The sequence below is a fragment of the Atheta coriaria genome, unplaced genomic scaffold (genome assembly GCF_025399875.1).
Source record: "Atheta coriaria isolate IRGN ID8LTWV9N9 unplaced genomic scaffold, Caltech_Dcor_3.1 hic_scaffold_8_pilon, whole genome shotgun sequence".
NCBI classification, from domain to species: Eukaryota; Metazoa; Arthropoda; class Insecta; order Coleoptera; family Staphylinidae; genus Dalotia; species Dalotia coriaria.
Genome location: NW_027045450.1, coordinates 2,375,015 through 2,399,001, shown reverse-complemented (window position 1 = coordinate 2,399,001; position 23,987 = coordinate 2,375,015). Strand labels below are relative to the sequence as shown.

At 43.5% G+C, this 23,987-nt stretch overlaps 1 protein-coding gene and 1 long non-coding RNA gene across 5 annotated transcripts in view; one reads left to right on the top strand and one right to left on the bottom strand.

Annotated features, from left to right (window-relative positions):
* The window catches only part of LOC135797196 (uncharacterized), a 140,007-nt gene that overhangs the window by 63,750 nt on the left and 52,270 nt on the right, over positions 1 to 23,987 (bottom strand). Inside the window, exon 2 of one of the 2 annotated variants that reach the window (XR_010549483.1) lies at positions 19,907 to 20,103. The exons of the other annotated variant lie outside the window; for it this stretch is intronic. This is a non-coding gene — a long non-coding RNA (uncharacterized lncRNA). The remainder of the gene's footprint in view (positions 1 to 19,906; positions 20,104 to 23,987) is intronic. 2 annotated transcript variants of the gene reach the window in all.
* The window catches only part of LOC135797194 (cytotoxic granule associated RNA binding protein TIA1), a 90,579-nt gene that overhangs the window by 19,500 nt on the left and 47,092 nt on the right, over positions 1 to 23,987 (top strand). For all 3 annotated transcript variants that reach the window (XM_065309430.1, XM_065309432.1, XM_065309431.1), the window contains exon 2: positions 17,271 to 17,460. In XM_065309430.1, coding sequence (XP_065165502.1) covers positions 17,271 to 17,460 — 190 coding nt within the window. The remainder of the gene's footprint in view (positions 1 to 17,270; positions 17,461 to 23,987) is intronic.

Here is a 23,987-nt window from a genome sequence, read left to right as displayed (position 1 = left end):
TTTTTTTATTTTTAGCAAAAACTTCTTGACTTTTATAAATATTTATTTTATTATTTCAAATATTTTTTATTTAAACACCCTGTATATTAGTGTATTGGCGATTGGAGCGCCGGTTTGCCTTTTATTTTTATTCCATGAGCCGAAGCGAAATATAGTTTCCGTGTTGTATGTCAGTGGCTGCGGCGGTTTCGCATGCCCTCTCGTTACCCCGATCATATGACAAATGACACCCCTTCAAATGCACGCCAAAAAAAATACTTTGCCCATTCAAACGCGCGCGCGCAAAGCTTTATTTCATGGCCGCCCGCCGCTTTCGGGATTTTTTCCCGGGACCGATAACTTGACCTTTGAGGATTCATTGGGACGGCAAGCACTTTGTCATAATCTGGAACGTCTCAAGTGGCAATCAGTGCGGAAAAAAGTATGTACAAAACAAGAGTGACTTTTGTCTATTCGGATATCCTCTGTGATCATAAATTTCAATGCGTCGGTGACGTGTGACGCACATTAACCAACCGCCATTGATCATCCGTTGAGTATCCCCTGGCTGGATGTGGGTGATGTGCGGTTTTGAAGCCGGCATCGAACCGGAGATGACGAGCTAAGCTTGCTTTACTGCTCGGTCCTAGGTTATCTACTTAATGCGGGGATTTGCGTCCGTGGATCCGTACCCACCTGGTTGACTTGCATGCGGATGCATCGCGCGGCTCAAACTATTCGCGATTTGGAGAAACATGTGCAGCCGAAAAGAATCCCTGCCAGCCAAGGCGTGTGATTTAGACCGGCGCGAACTGATTTATTGGAGAGCCAAGGGTTTGCCGTGTGCACCCCCTTTACGCGCGCGGATCCACTCTCGCGCAATAATCCCGGATTTTTCAACTTCCGCCCCGACGTGATTGTGATTTTAAAATTTAATTCGTTTGGCTGTGCCTTTCGCAAGCTTTATTTGTGCAGACGGGCGTGATATGCGTGCGCGACGGGGGTGAAAAAAATTTAATTTCCCAATGATAAAAACGCGCTGTTTATTTAAGGCATTAAAATCTCGACTGCGCTTTAAACATTCCACCTGCAACAGTTTATCACAACTCTGAGTGTTTAAATATTTCCCAGAAAAAAAATCAAAAATGTTGTTTTCTTTGTGATTCACCCGCTTATGTAAATATTATAATGTAACGCGACGTCGTTAGTCACTTTAACGCTGATGGCGAGTGCGCCTAGTAGTCTATTAAAGTAGAAATATAAAAGGCGCTATAATAATAAACGCTTCCCTAGTGTGCAGCGCAGAAACTCAAAAGTGCAGACTCAAAAGTGGAAAGCGCAATTCACCGCACACACTGGTACGAGTAGAGTGGTAGTGGTGGTCGCGTTGAGCTTGCGCTCACCCCCCACCACTCTGTTTATATTTATCCGCAGTCCGTGCGAGGTTACAAGAGCGATACACATCACGCGCCGTCGGCAGTCACACGCTATCAATCAGCCGCTATTATCGCCAGCCGATATGCAACCGAAGCTTTTCGGGGAGGCGCACAGATGCGATATTAGACGCTGTGACGTCATCGGAGGCGGCGAGTGCGGCGCCCAATGCGCCAGCCACAGGGAGTGGCGAAAGGTCATTTTAATCTTTTTATGCCATTCAAATCGTCGCTGGGCCGGGCTCATCCGCAAATCCTGCGACGCGCAGGACTAACACTCGAAAACACACACCACAAGGAACCGCCAGGATAAATTCTCTTATATCTTCTTATAAACACTTTGTTAAAGAATAACATTGCGTATTTATTTTTAATTAATTTAAGTTTTATTGTTTTATTGTCTGTATTGTGAGTGAGCATCCAATTTCAGAATGAATTCTATAATCGAATGGGCGATAACTCACGAGCGCTTGGGTTGGGATTATTCAAGCGTGTCATTCGAATATTTTTTATTCTGCTACGTTTAAATCAAACTGCTTCTTCCTGTTTGTGTTTGGAGTGTTGTATCATATGCCTCAATTCACCCTCCATAAAATAGTTTAACTTTATGAAGTTAACTCTCAAAAAAAGAAAAATGAAAAAAATATTTTTTGAGATTTTGAGTTTTAGCATAGCTTTCCACCATTTGCAAGTAAAATTTTTACAGAGTACTACAATTGTGCGTCTTTTCTATCGATTTACCACCCCAGTAAAATGTCTGGTAACGCTCCCCGCCGATAGAGCGCCGCGTTGATCCAACATCCACCGCCTCCTGTTACTTCACCCCTCACCCTCCACATTTTCCACCCTCCTGCTCCCTCTGTGCTATTGCAGCGCAGCGGAAGCTGGGAAAACTCATTATTATGTGAGTCTCGCGCCGCTCATAAATACACAGTCCACAGTCCAAAAGAGTAATTGATTTTCTGATTGTAATTTGTAATTTGCTTTCGTTTTTTAATACGCCCGCCTCCGCGCGCGATATTTCGCCGCACAAAGCTTTAATGTCCCCGGCTAGTTAGGAGCGATTTTATAAATTGCGGAAGCGCGCGCTCGCGCACGGTGGTTATTGCCGGCGGCGGCGGCGAGCGCGCACATTCTTCGAAAATTGCCGGCCGGCAAATAATTTCATATCGCCGAGAAAATGAGCTTGAAATTAAAAGTTGTATATAATTCCGGCTGGTGCGCTTTGTTTGCCCAAGGGTTGCTTTCTGCGCTAAAGTCCAACTTCCATTGGACGAGGGGCGGCAATTGAAATCTGCTAATAATTTTTCTTGGACATCTATTAGTTTAACTTTCTGCAAAATGTAAGAAACAACCGGCAAAAAGCTTAAAAACAAATTTTTCTAAAAGAAATTTTGATTAATAACGCCGAACTTGATATTAAATCAATAGGTATTGTATTACAAAATCAATTACTCAAAAAATCATCGTTTTATGTCATTTACCTTGCGAGTAATTAATTAAAACCCTAAGAAATTGTTTTTTTAATTTTTGGCCGACTTTACCCATTGTTCAAGTAAACAATTTCTTTTTATATCTAGTTTGCATTTTGCCGCAAAATAATCGAAGTTGTACGCATACGCTTTATTATACAGGGTGTTAAAATAAACCACTTTATTATGCTTAAAATTCATAAAACTCGGAAATTTGTGTGCACGATTAGTTTATTCTTGATTTATGTTAAACCAAGAAAATTGTTTCATGTGCGATAACGCATTGCTGGCGCATTCCGCATTTCAAAAGTGAATTTTAAATTAATACGCACACAATACGAGAGAAATGAATAATATTCCGGTTATTTATTCACGTTTGAAGTCGCAAACGATTAAAACACGGCGGCGGCGCGGTAAAATCACGGCACCACCCCCGGTCTGTTCCAACCCCCTCAGTTTGCAGGTCGTGAAAAGGGTGCGAGGCGCGTTTCGTCAAACTCAAACGCATTCATTGTTTCGCTGCAAATATTTGCGTTTCGTGCAAATTAAATATTTGATTTTGCATTAGAGGCGAATTCTCAGCAGCGCTGGGGGGTGGGTGAGAGTTGTTTACCTTGATATTTGTGCAGGGTGCACTCGTTCGACCGCCTCCCAAGGAGCAGGTTTTGAAGTGGCTGGATTGATAACTTACACGCGTGCGCGCGCGGTGTTACGGAAAGGGGTTAACGCGCGGCTTAGCGTCGACGGGTAGCTGGAAATTACGTCGAGGGTGCGCGTAATTCTAACGCATTATCCGCGATTTCCACACGTGCGCTAACCGCAACGGGCGCGCGCGCTGCTGTTGCATTCAGTTTTCGACTCGCACATCGCACATGTTGAAGCAGCGGGGGCGGCTAACGCGACTACGATTGCGTTGCATTACACGCCGCCGAGTGCAAGAATTAGCGTGGTGCGCGCACACCGCCATAACGAACACCCTGCCTGCTTATATTCGGATTTGTCGCCGTGTGCGCGCGCGCATAAATTGCCGACATTGTTTTCTGGCTTTGTGCGTTAACAAAGTCATCTGGCTTGTCGCGCAAATGTCAACAAATGACTTTCGCGAACTTTTCAGCGCACAGCAATCATTCTAAGCGATAAATAATTAATATTTTTGTTGGATCTGTGCGCCGTTTCGGGCTTGATGGTCTTTATTCCGGAGCGATTAGGACGCGCGCAGAGAGTTGAGATATAATTGAGAAACAATTAATATAAATACCAGCCATTAGCAGCCACGGCACAACAAACACTTTCGGAGCGTGCCGGGGGATGGAAAAGCGGCTGGCAGTCGAGCTGTGATAGATTTGCTGCGTTAATTTGCGATAATATTTGCTGGCTGGCGCGCAGACAATAAGTAACACGGTAATCTATCTTGTTACGTCCGACTCAAAACGGGCCAGGCTTCAGTCTCTTCAAATACCTTCAGTTATTCTTCGAAATCTCTATGAAGGAACGTTTGTAATTATGAGATTTCTGGGTAACAAACTGTCATAATAATATTTCAGCAGAAGAAAATGGTAAATTTTTAGAAAAATTAAAATATCTTCAAAAATATTTAATCTACAAATTTGGAAAATAGGTCATATTAAAGATAATTTAATTCCACATCTTTTTGTGCAACGATTTTTAAAAATATTAATTATTTTGGAAATTCTGGGCAAAATAAAAGTTGTTTGAGTTGGTACCAAACATTTTTCAGATTTTATAAACGCTCACTTCAAAGCACATATCTTTGAAACTACATAATGTACCATCTTGGAAAATGTATCATGTTAAAGGGAATTTAATTGCCCATCTTTTGTAAGTAGCAATTTTCTAAAATATTTAATATTTTACTAATGAAATACAAATGAAAAAGTTAAGACGTCGTTTCGAAACGCATTTTTTAGTCTATACGCTTGTTACAAAGCGCATATCTTCGAAACTATACAAGGTACGACCTTGAACGATATACGATTTTAAAGAGAATTTAATTGCCCATCATTTGTATTTTTCAACTTTTAAAAATATTTAATATTTTAGAAATGCCAAGCAAACAAAAAAATTTAGTTGTCGCTACAAAACAGATTTTTCAGTCCCTACGTTCGTTAGAAAGCGCATAACTTTGAAAATACTATTTGTACTGCTTTAAAAAATATATCATATTAAAGATAATTTAATTGCGCATCTTTTTCGTGTATACATTAATAAAAGTATTTAATATTTTAGAAATGCGGAGCAAACAAAAAAAATTTGACCCCGTTTCAAAACACATTTTTCAGTTTGCACGTTTACTACGCTCCAATAAATAAATATTTTTGTTTTAGTTGATGTAAAAACATAACGATGCACTTTTAAGCATGTTTTATCCGAGAGTACACGGTATTACACCGCAGATTGCGTTTAACAATATGAAAAGTATCCGAATGCGTCGCAATACCAGTCGCGCGGCTCGGATGAAGTAATTAAGTGCATTAAGTGCACATTTCAATTCGCGTTACGCGTATCACGCGCCGTAATCCTGCATCGAGTGCGCAGAAATAGATATTAAAGCCGGGAATGGCAGCGGATGTAAAAGGGACTATTAAATTTATTTCGCCGCGCTGGTGACTCTATACGCGAGAGTGCATTTAGAAACATGATTAGACAGTAAACCGATAGCGACGCTCAAGAGCCCCACCAAGTCGTTTGAAATTTTTCAATTTGCATATATCGATTCGCACTAACGCGGTCGCTCCGCGTGTCTGCAATCAAGTAGCATAACGTAAAAAACGTTTCTTTTTCCAACGAACTCAATTTACTTCTCGCTCGTTATTGTTCCGAGTTTTCTTGACAACTAATCACATTCACATATTATATTCACGAGCAGGTTGAAATCCCGTTGAAGTTTCGAAGAAAGTTCCACGCCGATGGGCACTCGGCGCGGTTGCTCTTTGAAATTGCGTTTCCGAAAGTCGTTTCTGTTTCAATATCGAGGCGGGTGCGTGCGGTTGTCGTTTTTTTAAATAATGCTCCCGATGCCCCCGAGGAGCCGACCACTTCCAGTCTCTACACCCACACACACACACACACATGTGGAGTTTTTCCCTCATGGCTTCTATTTGTCATCGTCGGGACGGCGTGCGTATCGATTCCAAGCGATGCAATTGGCACTCGACATAAAAAAATATTTAGGTTAGCGGGTGGGCAATAGACGCCACCATATATACACATAATCGAAGGTGGTTACGTCGGGGCGTTCGGCGGTAACGACGGTAAGGGATGAGATTACCCTGGTTACCCAGGACTAGTTTGCAGCGTGGGTTTTGCGGCGGCGGGGGTTGCAATATGGGTTTCGGAATGTGTTCGCTGTAAGCAGCGATCGCAGAAGTTTATATAAGATGAGGATGAAGGCGGATGAAGGAAATGGAGTGGGGAAGGGCGAGGTGGTGTAGAGGTACAGACGACGTAGCAGGAAGCAAATAACAATACGCGTACACGTGTGATCCTGTGGGAAATCATGCCGGCCGGATGCCGAATAAACCCATCTCACTTATCACAACTTCGGGCGCGACTAATCTGGCCTTCACGAGGCGCGCTGTTTTGAATATCAACGGGCCCCGCGCCATTGTTTCTTAATTTCTTCTTGGGCGCCGCACGCTCTTCTATAAACTCCCGCACGCCGCCCACACACACACACCCGCGCTATGTACAGATTGGATTTATTCCATTGGATTAGGCGCACAACGCGCCGCATGCCTCGCGCGGATTAAAACAACACAAAACACATAAAATACTAAATTGGTACGAGTTGGAAGAGTTTGCGATGCTAAAAGAAGTCCCGGCCATGGTCATGCACGCCGCGTCGCATTCTCTACCCCCTACAGAGAGTCGGTGTGGTTGTTTCGTCGCAGTCGCTTCCCGCCGGATGCGGACGCAACGATTTTGGCCCCGGCTCGATACGCACGACGAATGCGGCATCTTTGCGTCTCCTTGCTTCGCATCCTTCGTTGTCGTTGTCTTTGTTCGTGTGGCGTACATCCCCACATGTACACGGTTAGCGCCGATCAAATATCGGAAGGAAAACTATCATAATGGAACGCAAACGATCGACATCTAATACCCGATTAGAACCCAAGACTTTGATTTTGTCTCATGTGGAAGAAATAAAAATAAAAATCATTTATATTATCTGCAAGATCAAGGAGTCACTTAACGCTAATGTCTGTTTATTAATTGAACGCAACGCAATGATTTAGATTAATGCACGCGCCGCGCGCCGGCGAAACATTTGTACGTTTTAATTGCCAATCGCGCCCGCGTGCCCGGCTTTGTTCGGAGTTACATTCTGAATAATTCACCGCAATTTCCTGCCAGCCAGCAGCCGAAACTAGCGCACGCGGCCGGCTTTTTCGCAGTTACCACCTTCCGCGTTTATGTTTGGAATACATAAATTATAAAGACGGCGCTCAATTGACCCACGCGCTTGTTGTAAACTTTACCAAATGTTCACACACAGCAAGTTGTGTTTCGTTACCTTAGGATGTTAGGTCTAACACAACAAGCGACTCCGGTTTGTTTTCGGTTCGTGATGGTGGAGGCGCCTCGGCGTCTTTGCGTTGGGCGAATTGTATTAGATCTGCATGCTTCATAAACTTTTAATACGAGTCCGCGCAAACTAGTTGCGTTTGATACAAATACGCAAGGGTTCGGCCCCGAGGCGAGGGCGGCAAGCGAACGTCGAGTTTTGGATCGAGTCAGGAAGCCGTGCGTATTAGATGGCACGGCTCAAGGCAAAGACTGCGCCATTATGGCAACACACACACACACAGCGAGAGAAATAAATGTATGAGGGTTAGTATGTAGGTTAGAGAGCGGGTCTTCCAAGTTGGTAATATTTTCCCTGCGCGCAGAATACGTTTCCATAAAGGACACACGCGGAGAGCGTGGCGCATCAACGCCACCGACACACAACATCAAAACGCGATCAAAGTTTGCCGGCAGCACGCACGTACGCAAGAATGCGCCACCGCCACCGCCACCACCGCCAACCACCTACCCCCTCACATGTTAGGGCGTCTTTTTTCAGCCCTGCGGCGTATCGGTCTTTAAAAGCGGCGCACGAAAGATAACAAAACAAAATGGAAATATTACACAGCATAAACATTTTAGTACAGAAACAACAGACTCGCTTCTGCATTTTATGCCCCACGCCGCCGCCAGTCCACCATCGCCGCCGCTTTTTTTATTGAACAATAATCTTTTTTGATATGCAAACGGCGCTGAATTGTTCGTTTAATACACTGCGTGCGCCGCTTTTATTTATCGAGAGTAAAATTTTCAATAACGTGTATTAAAAGCAGCCGGGGTTGACTGGCGGTGGAGTGGTGGTGGTGTTGGTCCCAGTGGAAATTTAGCAATTTGAAATTTTAATCCTTTATCTACGGCGGCGTGCATTTTAACGCCGGACATTTAAGCGCGCGTGCGGGAATAAATGTTTTCGATGGTAAAGCGAAGAGTGAAGTGCGCTTGTTGTTGATGGATTTCGCGCAAAAAACGAGCATCCCCTGTTTGGCACAAAGCAAGCACTCGGCGGGACCGAGCACCACGCTTTCGACAACTATGCAAATGTCATCGACGTCGTCATCGTCAACCGCCTATGACGATTTTTTCATCGTTTACTTTACATTTGTAAATCTATCCTGAAATACATTGGAAATATTCGAAATTTAATTACATGCCATGTATTGTATTTTCTTTTTCATTTTGGATTTGGAGAAAATAACAAAACAAGTACCCACGGTTGTAAGTTGGAGCGCTGGCGGCGGGTGAGGCTTAATTGGGCGGCATGTATCTAATTTGTGTATCGCTCAGGGCCTTACATGGCCTCCTTGACTCCTTGGACCTTATTTCATAATTCCTCGCAGCATACTCCCGTTGTACGATTATCATTATTATCATTTCTATTGCGGACGTTCGGGAACAAAACCAGTTATTTTGTGTTCTGCTCTCGAACAAAGAACAAACCTCCTGTTAATGGAGTTAATGAGATGATGTAATCTTTACTCGCGATACAAACATGTTGCCTATTAAAATTTAATTATAAATAAAATCCTAATTGCATAATAACCGGATGTAAATGAGTTTATGTCAATCAATCTGGAATAGTGTCAGTAATACGTTTAGTGACAATCAGAGTACGAAACGCAAATTCCATAACATAAACTCATGATGAGCTTTGTATCGCAAAACTTTGGTTGTAAACGTTGTTGCGGATGTTGATATTAACAGCTAATGCTCGAGGCGAATCTTTGCATCTGCCAAGATGTGAAGGGTCACAGTATGAGTAGATATGAAAGCATGGGGGGCGATTTTTGCATATGTGCGGCGCGCGGGGAGGCATAAGTCGCCGCGACGCCAGACGTCGCGTTTCTCCGGATTAAACCGCTGATTTATGCGCCGGCCATTCAGCCTCCTTTCTATTGAATTAATTTCGCTGCCGGCAAATGTAAATAAACGAGCGGAGCCGCCCGTCCCGCACTGATAAACCATCTCATTTCGGGCCAGCGGCGGCGGCGGCGGCAAGCAAATCGAGTTATTTCGCTTTTCTGTGTTAGTCGTCCACAGACCACTACCATTCACTCCGGAAACGGGGATAGTAAAACTTACTACCCCCTCCTCCTCGCATAAAATCAATTGTGGACACACAATTTAATTAGTTCGAGACTAACTCTAAAATTAAAACACGTGAGTCGTGAGACGTGAGTTTACTAAACAAATCAAGACTTTGTAAAAATTTTTTTATGATATTGTGTACTTGTAGTAAAATGATTGTATGCATATCGCATGGAAATGAAGAGATTTGTATCGCTAGACTAATCCAACGCGCGCGTATATAAATAAAGTGTGTAACGCGGTTTGAATAAAATATCGCGCGCCTCGAAAACGACCCCGACTCGCAGCCGCTCCACATTGTAATGATGTATTAATAATGAACGCCTCCCAGCTGCGCGCGCTCAACGCGCACAAATAATAATTTAGTTTGGAACGAGTTCATCGCCGAGCAAAGAGTAATTTAGTCTCTTTATTAGGTGTAAACTGCCGTTTAATTTGGCGGGACTGCAAAATTCAGCGGAATTCATCCAGAAAAATACCAAGCAAATAAAAATGATGTAGGTTTTCCCCCAAGTTGTTAAAAATCGACGCGCAAGACAAGTCCTGTCATCGTTAGGATGCGTGCGCGGAATGCGACATTGAAATTCGTTGTTGCTGAAGCGGGCAGACATTGCGCCGCCACGTCGTCGAATCCCCGCGAGATTTAGATATGTATCGCTCATTATCTCGCATTTGTACACAGAGCAACGCGTACGCCGAACCGCTGCCAACTATTCTTTTTGACATTAGTGCCGAAGCGCACACACGATTTTATCCAATGTCATATTTTAAAATACGTTTTACGAATTCGAAATCTCAATTGTAATTTGTAGCCGCCATCTTAAATTTATTTACTTTTAAAACGTGGAAATTGTGTGGAAAAATATAAAAACGCAGCGCTAGGAAAGCGTGTATGAAATATTATCGAACCGTGAGCCATTTTCGTTGCGCGCCGTAGCATGTTAGTTAGCCATTTCATTAGATTATGAATGTTTTGAATAAGGTTACTATTTCAGAGGAGGATAAACGCTCGCAACTCACGCTATGGAGACCGTGCGCGCGCGACGGTGGTGAAGGCGCCGGGACCTTGTGTGGCAGCACGGCATCGCTGTTACAAGCTTTTTATTTTTCTCGCGCGCCGTTTCGGCTAACGAAGAAGGATGTTAATTCGTTCACCTTGACGGCCCGCCAAAGATTAGATATCATTCCACTGCGGAATAATATTTTTACATATATTAAGCGACATTTATTACCGGAGATTATACGCATGCGCAAAACTTTTTCCTCGAATTGAATTTCCACCTCTATGCTGCAGATAATTAAAGAGGCGGCGCGCGTTCTTTACCTTTTAGATTAACATCGCGTTCCCGGAGCGACGCTTTCGTGCGTGCGCCCTGCAGCTAAGCGGCTTACGGATTTGTTTCGTTTCTTTGTGCGGCGCGGAAACATCTCAAAGGAGTCGCCGGAGAAAAAAAAAACCACGCGTGCCTGCGACATGATGCGTCAATGATCACCTAAGCAACTAAGCAAGTTGAAATCCTTGCTTTCAAACCTTGCGAAAAACTTGTTTCACCTGCGCATATTCCCAAATCACATTCATTCGTATATTTCCACTTTGTATTTGAATTCGCATTCAAACTTGAATTCCCAAAAGCGCCCGCTTGATGACTGACACGGCTGTCGTGTTTACGCTTTGTGTCGCCTCGTTGATTTATAATGCATTCGATGTCTTCGCTTCATCCGTTTAATAAAAAAAGGCGGCGAAGAAAGAATTCCGCTTCCGCTGCGCATCAGCGGCGCCAAGCTCATGAAATCAATTATACACGCGTTACACTGCCGCCGCCGTGTCGTGTCGTGTCGTTTTGTGTCTTTTAACAACTGACGCGCGCAAATAAAATTCTTTCGTCGAAGACGTTTCTTCCGATTTGCGCGTCTCGACATCCGGCACAAAGACATATTTGAATATACGATCAAAGCTTAAGGAGTTAAGCTTGCCGGCGCGCAAGCATTTCGGGGGCGGCTGCGAAAAACGTCTCGCTTCTTGTGACGCGCTTTGTTTCTTTTGATTATCGCATTCCTTGGATTGTGCGCCGGGAATATGACACTAGCACTTTGAATATTCCGTTTTCAGCAAGTATTGGCTGTGACCCTCATTTAAATAAAAATTGCTCTATTATCCTTGATAAACGACTGCAAATTGCAGCATATGTCGGCTGAATTTTTCGTTTTTTTCGCAAGAATTTTAGCGGCAATCTTGTGCACCTGTTGCGAATGTCTAACCACACCAGCTGACAAATAAATCAGTTTTTTCCTTCATTATATTATACGCGCGGGCGTCGCCGGCGTGCATGTGATACGTTTTATTGCGTTCGTGCCGCCGTCGCCGCAACACCGCTCAAGGAAAATATGTCAGCCGCCCTGCAGTTTCACCTTTAGCTTTACAAGCGCTATTAAAACTATAATTTTTTAGTTTTTGTGTTTTTTTTTCCTTCAAAAATTTAATTTTATCTAAGAGATACGCTCGGATCTTGCGTTTAATCAAATCTTGTGATTATGTTGTGCATTTGCTTACACTAATCTGCCATCCATCACGTACGCCCAATGAAATGGATGATTTATGGCGCGCCGCCCCTGATCTCGCGTTCCGCGCGCGCTCGAGCATATATACCTTGTTAGCGAGCGAGTAATAACATAATGCGTGCGTATGCCAAGGCGGCAAAGTAGCAAACAAAGTACCAACAACTAACACAAACCGCCTCTGCCTGCCTGCCTGCGCGTCCCCCGAGCCAGTCGCGACACATTGTTTACCAATCTAGCGCTGCCGCTGCCGCTTGCACGGCAATTTAGTCGTGAAATCGACAACAACAACAAAAGACAAACAAGCGTTTTGGTAAATAAATAATGCGCGGCGCGTTCACGCTCGGTGCAGGGTGTGGTATGGCAAGCAGAAGAAGAGAAAGCAGGGTTAAAACTACCAGGCGTAAAAAGATTGCGCAAACATTGTAAACACTAAATATCTTATTAGGTGTGCATGGGTCGAGCGGCGTGGACCAAGTTAGCAAATTGCGCACCGCAGTCTTTTAATCTTTCGCCGAGATCTCCGCGCGCCGTTTCGTTTCGGCTTGCTTCTCTCGTTAATGGTCGCCGGGGCGAAAAGGGCAAGAAGTTTGTGCCGCTCTCACTTGAAGGCAATTTCACTCTGACCGGCCTAAACGGAAATTAGTTCCTTTTTTAACGTCGAGGGATCCGCTCGTCGAATATCGCTTTTAGATCTTCGTCAACAATAACGATAACTTTTTCTCTCTTTGGGTTCTGATGACCGCAATTGCGTGCCGGGGAAACTTTTCCGATTTAAAATAGAAATTAATCCGTGCGCGTAAAATATTCATAGGCTGGTGTAACAGAGGGTTAGTTCTTAAATTACACACGAGATGTGCAAGATGTGACCCGTATATACGGTGAATAGCAGGAAATGTGCGCAACACATTTAGCACACACCGAGTAAAGTTTCCATTCGCGTGCGCAATTATATGCGCCATTTCGAATTCAACGCGCGCTGGCGATGATTACAACGATGATGGCAGCAGCAGCCAGTGGCGTTGACGTCGTTTGCGCACCTGACACTTTACGCGAGCGCATTTCAACGGCGAATGGCGGTCGATGAAACGGCATGCCATCGCGGGCGCGCAAATGGCATTAAATAAACAAGAAGCTTAGAAGCGCGCGCTTTGAATATTCGGCCGCGGCCCGGCGCCTTCACCACGCGCTGCCACCCGCTTGCTAATGAATGACTCCCTAATGTTACAGTTATTGCATCGCCGTGGGAGTCGTTTTAGGCCCGCCGCCTCCACCGAAAACGCACTCTATTCCTCCGTAATGAATTGAATAATATTTACATTTGGAATTTAAAAATAATACGCGCGTAAAATTTTAATCGCCCGAATTTTCTTATAGTATACACACAGTGTTGATTAAAACCAGTATGTTTACCGAGAGCAATAAAACAACAATGTGTTTCTGCAATGTTTAATGTTTGCAAAGTTCGCCGGCGTCTTGGATGGCGAACGACAGCGTTCTCCCCGAGCTATCGTTCGCGATAATTTTCAATCTTGCGCACACCTTTAATTAATTATTATTATGAGGTGGTAAACAGTGTTCGGAATTGTTTCGAGACCAACTAGTTTGTAGACATTTGTCACGCTTTATCCGCATTGCGAAAATGTGTGCTATAGTTACGGATTTCTGCGCTAGTGGAATGAGCATCCGATTAAAAAAAAAACAAGGAGAAGAAGAAGACAACCGGCTGCCATGCCGAATATAAAAATAGCAACGAGCACGCGGCGCGCTTGGAAAATTGCGCTTTGCATTCGAGCGTTTTTATTTGACCATAAATTTTATTAACAGAAAGAAGGCAGTCGCGTAGCGCGCGCGCAGCGACGAAAGCAACCCCCGGAGTGGATTACATGAATACGGCGCACTTATATACGCGTACGGCGTATGATAAGACAAAAGGCGCTGTGCTCCCGCGTGCCAACCACCCGGCCAACGTCGGCACGTTGTTGTGCACTTCGTTTTTAATGAGAATGAAGTGTACTTTGTTATTATAATTTATTAAATTTATCACAACTGTTAACAACTACTCTCTTCTCCTATTCGGATGTATGATTCCTCTATTCCTCTATTTTTGTAAAAAGCTAACGAAATAAATTTCCGGTGCGACGTTGGCAGCTTGCGCGAATTGCCGTAAGAATTATCGCCGAATAATATTCGGAAGCGTTATTTAATCGTGTTTATGATGGGGGTGCGCAAACAAAACGTACAACACAGATAAAAGTTTCCGCCGTGATTTTTGGCAAGCGCCCGCCTTCACCGCTCCTCGGGGTTTTTATGTGGAAAGTTTGCGCCGTCGAACGTATCTGGTCGTATCTCATTGTCGGTGGGCAAATATGCAGCGGATGATGGCATTCTCGCGTCGGGCATTGAATAGTTTGGAACGCTAGTTCGCCAGCGATACGTCTGTTCGTCGACGGCGGCAACGGTGGCGGCGATAGCACATTCTCGACGCGTACCTGTTGCGAGGGCAACAATAAATCGTCCAAGATAGGTAAACGCAAAACACAGAAATAAGCGGTGGCTATTTTGGCTCGCTTCACAACACACACACCCACACACACACACATAAATGATGTGCGACAATGTCCGCTCTTTTACTTTTTGTATCTCATGAGTCGTGATCATCCATCAATACTAAGATAACCTATATGCATATAAATCAGTAGTTGTAAAGTCCGCAACCCAACATACACATACAAACAAATAAATGTTAAGGTGGTGGCAAATCCCACGCGGCATGTTAGATAACGACGTTGGGTCCAGCAATTATAACTTATTTCCATTTTACATGTGCGCCCGCATCGACGGGTATTCCTAGTGCGATCGTAAACAATTTGTGCGCATAATGCCCAGCAGCAATTTACTCGCGCGATATATTTTCTGCCACCGAAACATTCCGATTGATGTGAATACCCCTCCGCAATGCATTCGATAATCGATGAAACTACATTCTCTAATATGCATTAGCGTTTTAATCTTTCAAAAGCTATTTAAAAATAATTAATAAGCCGCTGGGTGCGCGCATGCATAACGTACACAAAAAAGGGTTTTCCGTTTTGCGTGCGCGCTGTGGATTATAATATTAACGCGCAATTTATACCACGGCACATGTATTTATATTTTTCAACATGCGAACAACTTCACTGGGAGCCGAGAGGGATCGATGCGGAACGCACTTGCATACACAATAATAATTTAACGCAAAACAAATCGCCGCCGATTGGTTTCGTCCGCCGCGTGACGCATACGCTGAGTGGTGTTTTAAACGTCGATGCAGACATATTAAACAACGAATAATGCATGACGCGCTGGATTTTATCAGATTTCAATTAACATGGTTTTAGTAATGACAGGACCCTGCTCTGACAAACTAGATATTAATTTTAACTCGTCAAAAACTAACTGCAAACATTAATTTTGTTTGTATCGGTTTTTAAAGCAAAAAAGATGTCTTAATGCATTTTTTGTGTCGCGAGATGGTGGATGGTGGAGGCGCCGGTATTGCAACACAACACAAGGTATGGCGGATGGGTGAGTTACGCGAGTCCAACTTCTGGGGGCGAAGATCTTATCGTCCTCGTAATAAACCGGCTGTCATGCAAAGTCGCGTGCGGCCACCATGACAACATAAAATACACCCGTTATTCCTGATCCACACACACAAACACACACCATACACACAGTTGGCCATTTTTTTTCTTTACTACTGCATTACCACATAAGCGTGGATTACTCGCGACCATTCCGCGCGTTTATGAGTACGTCACATGCGTGCTAGTTCCTTTTTTTTTCAGCCTCGCCTAGAAAAAAAAAACATAACAAAACAAAAAAATGTAACGCACCGCACGAACAAAGCCGCTGTTGCTGCTGCGCACAAAATTTATTATTTATATTTTCATTAATTAAATATATTTAATATGCAGATGTATGCAAACAGGCAGAGAGTTGAAATTTTTTTACGACAATCTTGATACGCTGGCTGAAAAGTGCGCGACACATCGCGCGGCAGGAAACGCTGTGGTGTTTGTAGGCGGAGTGTTTTATCGCTTCGGCGCGATTTATCATCGCTGGAAACATCGAAACAGCATTTCCTATTGAATTAATCGCCGGCGGAATTAATTAGTTTCAATGTACACATAAACACTTTGGAATCTAGTGCACGTACATTTGTCAACAGTGGCGGACGATGCATTTTATTTCGCGAAATTCTATTAATAACAGATGTTTAGAAATCTATAATCACCGGTTTAATGCAGAATCAGCGTCGGCATGAACAATTCAATAAATTACTAAACAACTACGTGCATAATTGAATACCGCATTGCTGCAGACGACCGGATCATTATCAGTTTGAGTTTCGGCCCGGAAATTAGCTTCAATCAACATTAACCGGGATTTACCGGTATTTAAACCGGTATTTTTGTATTTTTCATATTTTTCCCTCTGTGAGGTAATAAAAATAAAACTGTCACCGATGCGTAACCAACCGACTTGATTAATTTACTTGCGATATCGTAAGTGCATATATACGAAGGTAAACAAATGTGACGGGCTGGATTTTTGCCACCGGTTGTGTAGCCGCCGCCCCACATACGACCCTTCCTGCAATAATTAATCTTTATTTATGTAGCGAACGCAAAGCAGCGACAAAAAATATTTGCCTGCGTGTGCATAGCATGCGAGCGTTTATTGAAACGGAGGCGGCGAACAGTGCGAAGATATAAAACAGCGGCGCAAACGTTTTTTTTTTTTTCACGAATAAAATATAGTTATCGATTAATGCGGCACATTAACTCACCGCCAGCGTTTATTTACATTTTTATTCTTAATAAAAAAAATATTACTACCTGTCGAAAGTTATCAAGTCGTAAATGTTGAGTAGGTTTTTGTACATGCAATGTTTTTGGATATTTGGTGAATTTTTATAATAAACGCGCATATTTCACTGTCATTGCTGCGGATGTCTGAGAAAGGGTTGACGAAACAATGGTCGAAACGCTGAGGGAGACTTTTAAGCGCCGCAGGCGGCAGTGGTGGCGGCGGCAGCGGCGGCGAGGCGTTTTGCCTCGCTTCGTCGCGGCTGGTAAAGTGCAGTTGATTAATGTGCGGTGGTTGTTTACAGGACATGAAAGGTGGGTGGGCGACCTCGGGCGGGAGCGCCGCCACCACGGCCGCAGCGCCGCCGACGAATCCCCCGACGCTGCTCGCCGTGCAGCCGCTCCTCGCGCCCACCAGCGCACAGGTCGTCCAAGCCGTACAGCAGCAGACGCAGCAGCAGACGCAACCGCCGCAGCCGAAGCAGGACACGAGCAGTAAGTCGAAAAGTTTTTTTCTCTCCGTGTAGCGCGCGTAATTCTACTCTTAAATTTCGAAATCGGTCGAATGTCGGAAACGTCGAGTTTTATGCTCGCGTCGTAAAACCGGATGTCGGTGGAACAGCATAGCAGGTAGCTGCTGGATATAGATGGTTATACGATCGGCGATTGACCGCTCTGCGCTCGCATCGAGTTTCAGCTTTTAGTATTATTTAAATTTTAGCACCGTGCGACGCAGTGGAGTCTTCATCTTGCGACATAATCATTCGTTACTTAAGTGTTGGATTTTATTCCAATTACGAGCACCTACGATGCGCAGCATTTTAATTCGGGGTCGCAGAGTTAAAAGTTAGATTGCGTCGTGCATAAAATAAAAGCGTTCATGTAGATAATCGTTTGCTGGAACGAGGACAGTGTCGGCGGCGGCGGCGGCGGCGGCGGTGGTTCTATATCAGTATCTGTCGATGCATGTATTATGCATGAAGTCACTGTTTATACCTAGTTAAGCCAAGCCAAGCGCGCGTTGCATACCACCACCGCCGCCCCCCAAACCGTCCTTGCAAGCAGGTTAGTGCGCATAAAATATTTAGCCGCTCCTAACTTACGAGCACATCGCTTTGGGGTGTAAAAACGTAAAATATTGAAATGTAACGAAATTTTTACACATTTTTACCTCTAAAATTAGAACTAGTTGTGATGTAAAATGTGCGGTGTTCCGCGCTTCTGATTAAATGTATTTGTTAGAATATGGTGGAGGCGCCCACGCAGCGCTGCGGTTTGTAAACCATGTAGATGGACTCGATTAGAGTTCCAACATGCGTTACACGCCCGAAATTAATCACAACTAAAAACGAGCCACCTTTGCAGGTGCTAAATTTTAAATGTTTCCGGTCTAAACCTCTCACCCTTCATGCGAGGGAGGCAGTTTGACCAAGAGGCAAACGGCAATAGGATAATTTCAATGCGGCATCCGCATTCACACACACACACACACACACGCATGGGATATACACCGATGCGCGGAAATCGGAATTGTCCCGAGCATATTAATTAAAGAGGCGGCGTGTAATTCCGGCTCGGACTGGGACAGGAAGCGCGCCGCCGCCGCGTATGTCATTGCATCGCACGGAATACAAATCAGGATGGAACCTCCGGAGGCTGTGGGGGCATTATTGTGCGGAGCTGATAATTTAGTTTCGTTTAGATTTTCTACGAATCAATATCGGTGCTTTAATTGATGGTGAGCTCTCCGGAAGGATGATTGCGATGAAGTACCGAACGGCAATGCATAATAAATGGGGCAATTAGAACCGCAATTTCCGAAACGGACGAAGAATTAGAACCGGATTCGGTTATTATGCGTGTGTGCTTATGCTTATGGAGTGTTAATTTTCACCAGCGAATTATTTACACAATTGTTTGATTTATTTCAATTTTTCTTAGAAAGAAAAAAATTAAATGGAAATTTACTTGATGCAAACCGCGCTTCTGCACTTTACGCTTTACTTTAAGGCAAAGATCTTCCACATTAGTGAAAAGTTGGAATAATGTGAGACTTTCCAAGTAATATCTTCAAGTGTAGAATCCGAGTGAACGAGTTTCTCAAGAATTAATTACCGTAAATTTTCGTAATGAATTTTTCCGCTCCCGAGCCACTTTTGCATGCGCAACTCTTGCGCAACTAAATAATAATTGAACTAAAACTAAAATTTCGTTGTGTTTCAACCCCCCTGGGGAGGTTAGAGGACAATAATGAAACATTTATTGTCAGCGCGCACGGAAAAAGTTTCATGAATTTTAAAGATCGCATAAATACGCCGCAGCCAGCTGCATAATGAATGAAGATGCGGTGTCAGTGTGCACCGGAAATTAATGGACGCACAGAAGAACACGAAGCGCAGCAGGACGATATTAGTCTAAACGTTCAACTCGCCGGACGATAGCTTTAGCCATCATCCCTCGCCTCGCCTCGCGTATACGATGTTGTTGTACGAGTACTATCTCTTTGTGATTAATTTCGAATCATGACGGCGTGGTGTTGTCTCGTTCGGAAGCGGACGCAAATAAGCGCCCAGCAAACAAATACGTTTTTGAACTTTGATGGAACAAGGCCAGCAAAAAAGCATTGTTTCTTTCGCATTGTGGAGTTTTCAATAAAACATCATTTTTCAGATCGTAAAACCGGTTCGAAATTAGTCGTTGCGGCAAAACAAAGCACATCGGACAATAACTGAAATATTCCAACAGAAAACAGCGACATAAATTTTTAAAGGCGTTTTTAAAGCTCTGAAAACAAACACCTCGTGTTTGTAGTTTGTTTCAATACGTGTACATCTTGAATTCTAATTCAGATCAAATTTGTCTACATATAGAAGAAACGGTAATTTAATTTGAAACTCTTTGTGGATCTTGCATTCTCAAACAATTCGCCTAATTCGCTTACCTTTGCCGACCGTTGAGGGTAAAAAGGGACTCAAGAAGCACGCCCGTCCTAATTCGCCCGGCGCCTTCACATCGAAGCTTTCGGTGCGGAACTCAGATTCACCGATGCGAATTCGATTATCTCGTCAGATAATGGCGACATTGCCGACATTGGCGTCTTCGTCAATAAATCCCAAAGTATTTGCCTCGATTGCAGACCTGCGAATGCAAATTACGCTTGATTAAAGTAATTTTATTTTTTTTTTAAATTTTTCTATTGTTTGTGATTTGTCTAGGGTAGATTCGCCTCAACGCAATCAACAATCACTCAACGTCGGCTGATTGTTTTGCGTGAGCGATAAAACACCTGTTCGTTTGCCACCCCACGCTCATAAATAACCAATCTTCGATTCGTGCCGCACGTAATGCGCCACCAATGATGACACTCCGGCATGCTCATAACGACCTAATCACATTATTACCATGTTTTAATATTAAGCCTCCACGACGATTACCATAACAATAAATAGTTAACGTTCGACGCACACGCTGTGCATTCATTACCATTCAACTATTTCAACGATTGTCGTTGAAAGTTATGATTATCGATAGCAGTTACACATTTGTTAGCATCCCAGTTACCCCGGTAATAAGTATTTTGTTTTCGGGCGGAGGTAATGTCATAATAAAGCAGGTAAATGGATGGAAAAATAAATTCTCTTAATGCGCCGCTTAATATTCTCGTCGGCAATTTTTGCCGCGGCGGCGGCGGCGAGCAAATTTGATTTCAATTGATTTTACCGATTCGGAATTGAGCGCGCAGCCGGCGTGATCCTTTTATGACGTCGCTTTAATTATTTATAACTTCATGAATACAAATAATATTTTTGAATATAAATATTGATGCGTGCGCGCGTGATACGCTTGACTAAATCCGCATCTACATACTTTCAAGCTTTCAGCTTCAAAATTCACATAAATATTTGATCGAAAATCGTTTCTCAGGCCGAAACTACACAAACCACATTAACCAAATTTAGTATACCACTAAATAAAAACTCAAAAATCTTATAAAAATATTTCTGATATTTTAAAAGTGTTTTATAACGAATTAATTAAAAATTAAATTAAATTAATATTCTGCGCTTGTATCTACACATCTAACACACGCGTGCCTGAAAGAAAAATTGAATAATTTAGATGAGACATGACAACACCTAAAGCATAAGAAATGCATTCGATCTTTTGATGTTGCTCGGAGCGCTGAGCGCGTAAATAATAAATGAGCACGTGCTCACTTTATACAGAATTTAGCAGGAGTAGAGCGGCGCATTTCACGCTGTGCCAAAAGAAAATCCACTTGATGTTTAAACATAATTGCGTTATGCCTACGTATTATTAATATCTATCTCTGCATTTGTGTTTTGATTTGATGAAATCAAGCAGAGGCGTTGGCTGCACTAAGATATTCCGTTTGCGCGTTTGTGCGCTTCACTCTGTTCACATTTAAATATACTCAGATATGCGTATAAATAATAAATTGTTTTCGTCCTGAAAGGTGAGAGAGCCGACGAGTGAAGGTCCTGCAAATCGACGCTTCGTGTATATTTCATCAGAATATTTTTGCGCTCAAAGTAGCAGGGCACTAAAACAAAAAATGAACAAAAAAATTTTCATGCTTTTAATCCTCCGAGCTGCAAATTTGAAAATATTTTGAAAGTTTAACCTCACTTTTCGACCGCTGTCATGTCGCGACAGTTTAGCTTGTAATTAACAGACAATTTCTATCATTAATCACGCCCTAATATAAACATCGCGATGCCTAAGATGCTGCTCATTAAACTCGAGATTACATTGAATCCGCGCGATTTGATTAATGCTGCAGTGCGATGGTGTTGCGCGGAACTAGTTTTCCGGACGATGCATAACTCAGACAGGAGTTGACCTGGCGCGACGGTTAACAGCGATAACGATGATTTCCTAGCTTGGCTTCGTAATGCGTTTACCGTGTTACGCGCCTCTCCTAAACTCTAATTTGCCGCAATTGAATTTCAGCCAACTGTCCATATTCAAGGTGTTTTTTAGTAAAATGGACAGTGGACAGTAAAACGGACAGTAGACAGTAAAATAGACAGTTTAATAATATATTAAGTATCAAGTGACTTAAATCTGAGTTTTTGTCCACCCCGTGACTAAAATCCGTGGTTAAAGTACTTTAGTCACTGCCGTGTCTAAAGTACTACTTTTGGTGGATAAACTGGTGGAAGTAGAAAAACAAGATTTAATTATTGTCTTGACAACCATTTAGCTAACTTTCTGAATAAAACCTGATAAGTGGAGTGGTCCATATTCTACGGTTTTTTAGTAAAATGGACAGTGGACAGTAAAACGGACAGTTTAATAATATATTAAGTATCAAATGACTAAATCTGAGTTTTATCCACCCCGTGACTAAAATCCGTGGTTAAAATACTTTAGTCACGGTCGTGTGTAAAGTACCACTTTTTGTCTCTTAAAACAGTAGAAAATCTGGCGAAAATAGAAAAAACAAGTTTTGACAACCATTTAACTAACTTTCTAAATAAAACCTGATAAGGATCAAAACAAAACAAGCTGTTATCACTAGGTACTTGATTCTTTCGGTTGTTATGTCAATGGGTAAAGATTGCGCACTTTGTCGGATACTATTAGCAATGTCATTGAGCACAAAAGAAGCGCCGCCTGGCACAAAGAAAAACTTATCAAAAGTATAGCACAGCGAGATTTTCAACTTAACAGGCATTAAAGCAAATTGGTCCGAGTAGGAGAACTCCGGAAGTCTTTGCTCTATCGCCGGGCTCATCGCGCTTCTTTGCATGCTACTTATTGCGTTATAACGAGATAAGGCGCTTGCAAACGTCTTGCCATGACACACGCTTATCATGTGTTTCCTCTTCGTGGAAGACTAACTCTTCCCCGCGGCGTGCGCCCGTCGCAAGGACAAAAGAAATGATTTGTCAAGATATGTTTAGACTGTGCTGTGTGTTGTGTGCTGTGCGAGGAGGTAGCCCGGAGACGTTCCGCTCCGCTTTGCTGCGCATTGTGCGCATAGTGTACAATGGTGGTGCTTGGTTGGAGTATGAGGGGATGGCAAACGTGGTGGAGTTCTCCACCAGAGTTGTTTCTATCTGGGCGGGCTGAAACTGCTGCTGGCGTGCAATGTTTTCTTATCATGTCACAGGCGCGCACATCAAAGGCGGGTAGCGGCGGACCCCAAGTTGTGCGCGCACTAAAAGCGCACACCCAAGGCCGCGCAGCCGTTTCACAGGTGAATTATTATCCTGGCGAGTTTGATAAACCGAGGTGGCCAGAGGCGAACACAACGCGCGCGCGCGCACATACGTCCACACACCGAGGGCCCTTCCAGGACCACATTCTCATTCTCATCTGATCAATTTAAAATCACATCCTTGATTACGTTGTTTACAAACAGGTTGTAATCATTAACTATTAAACCGGAAGTTGGGAATTACCTAATGGACCTAAGTGCCATGTTATCCCAATGGACAAGAATTGCTTCTCTGTTTTTTTTGGTCTTTGCTGGTTAACGTTTGCCCTCTTATTTGTAATATTTATTCTGATCCGCTATGATCCGACAAGTGTAGTGCTCGGAAGGTAGCATAATCCGGGAGTGGATTCCTCTCGAAAATTGATTTGTAATATCCGCTCGGCTTTCTCTTGCTGCGTTCCTCCTCCTCGCACCCTTCCATTGATCCCCGGGATCTTCTTCTCACTCATCTTTGGTCGGCGCGCGTTCCCGATTTGTGGAATCAGGGATTTTCGCTTGCCGCAAGCGTCGAGGAGCCGCATTACCGATACGGTAATATATACCAAACCGCAGGATGACATTGTTCAGTTGACACAGCCCCTCATCCCACTTTACCCCCACCTCCTCTTTAAGAACTGCAAGCGAACAAACACAACCAGGCACTCTGGTGACACACGAGTGCACTTACAATGTTGGGGACATTTAAAGTTGAAGTTGTAATGAAATCATTAGCACGTCGGGAGGCGAACTGTTGCTCGTACGCCCCGGAGATATTTCAGCTTGCAACTTTGTTTGA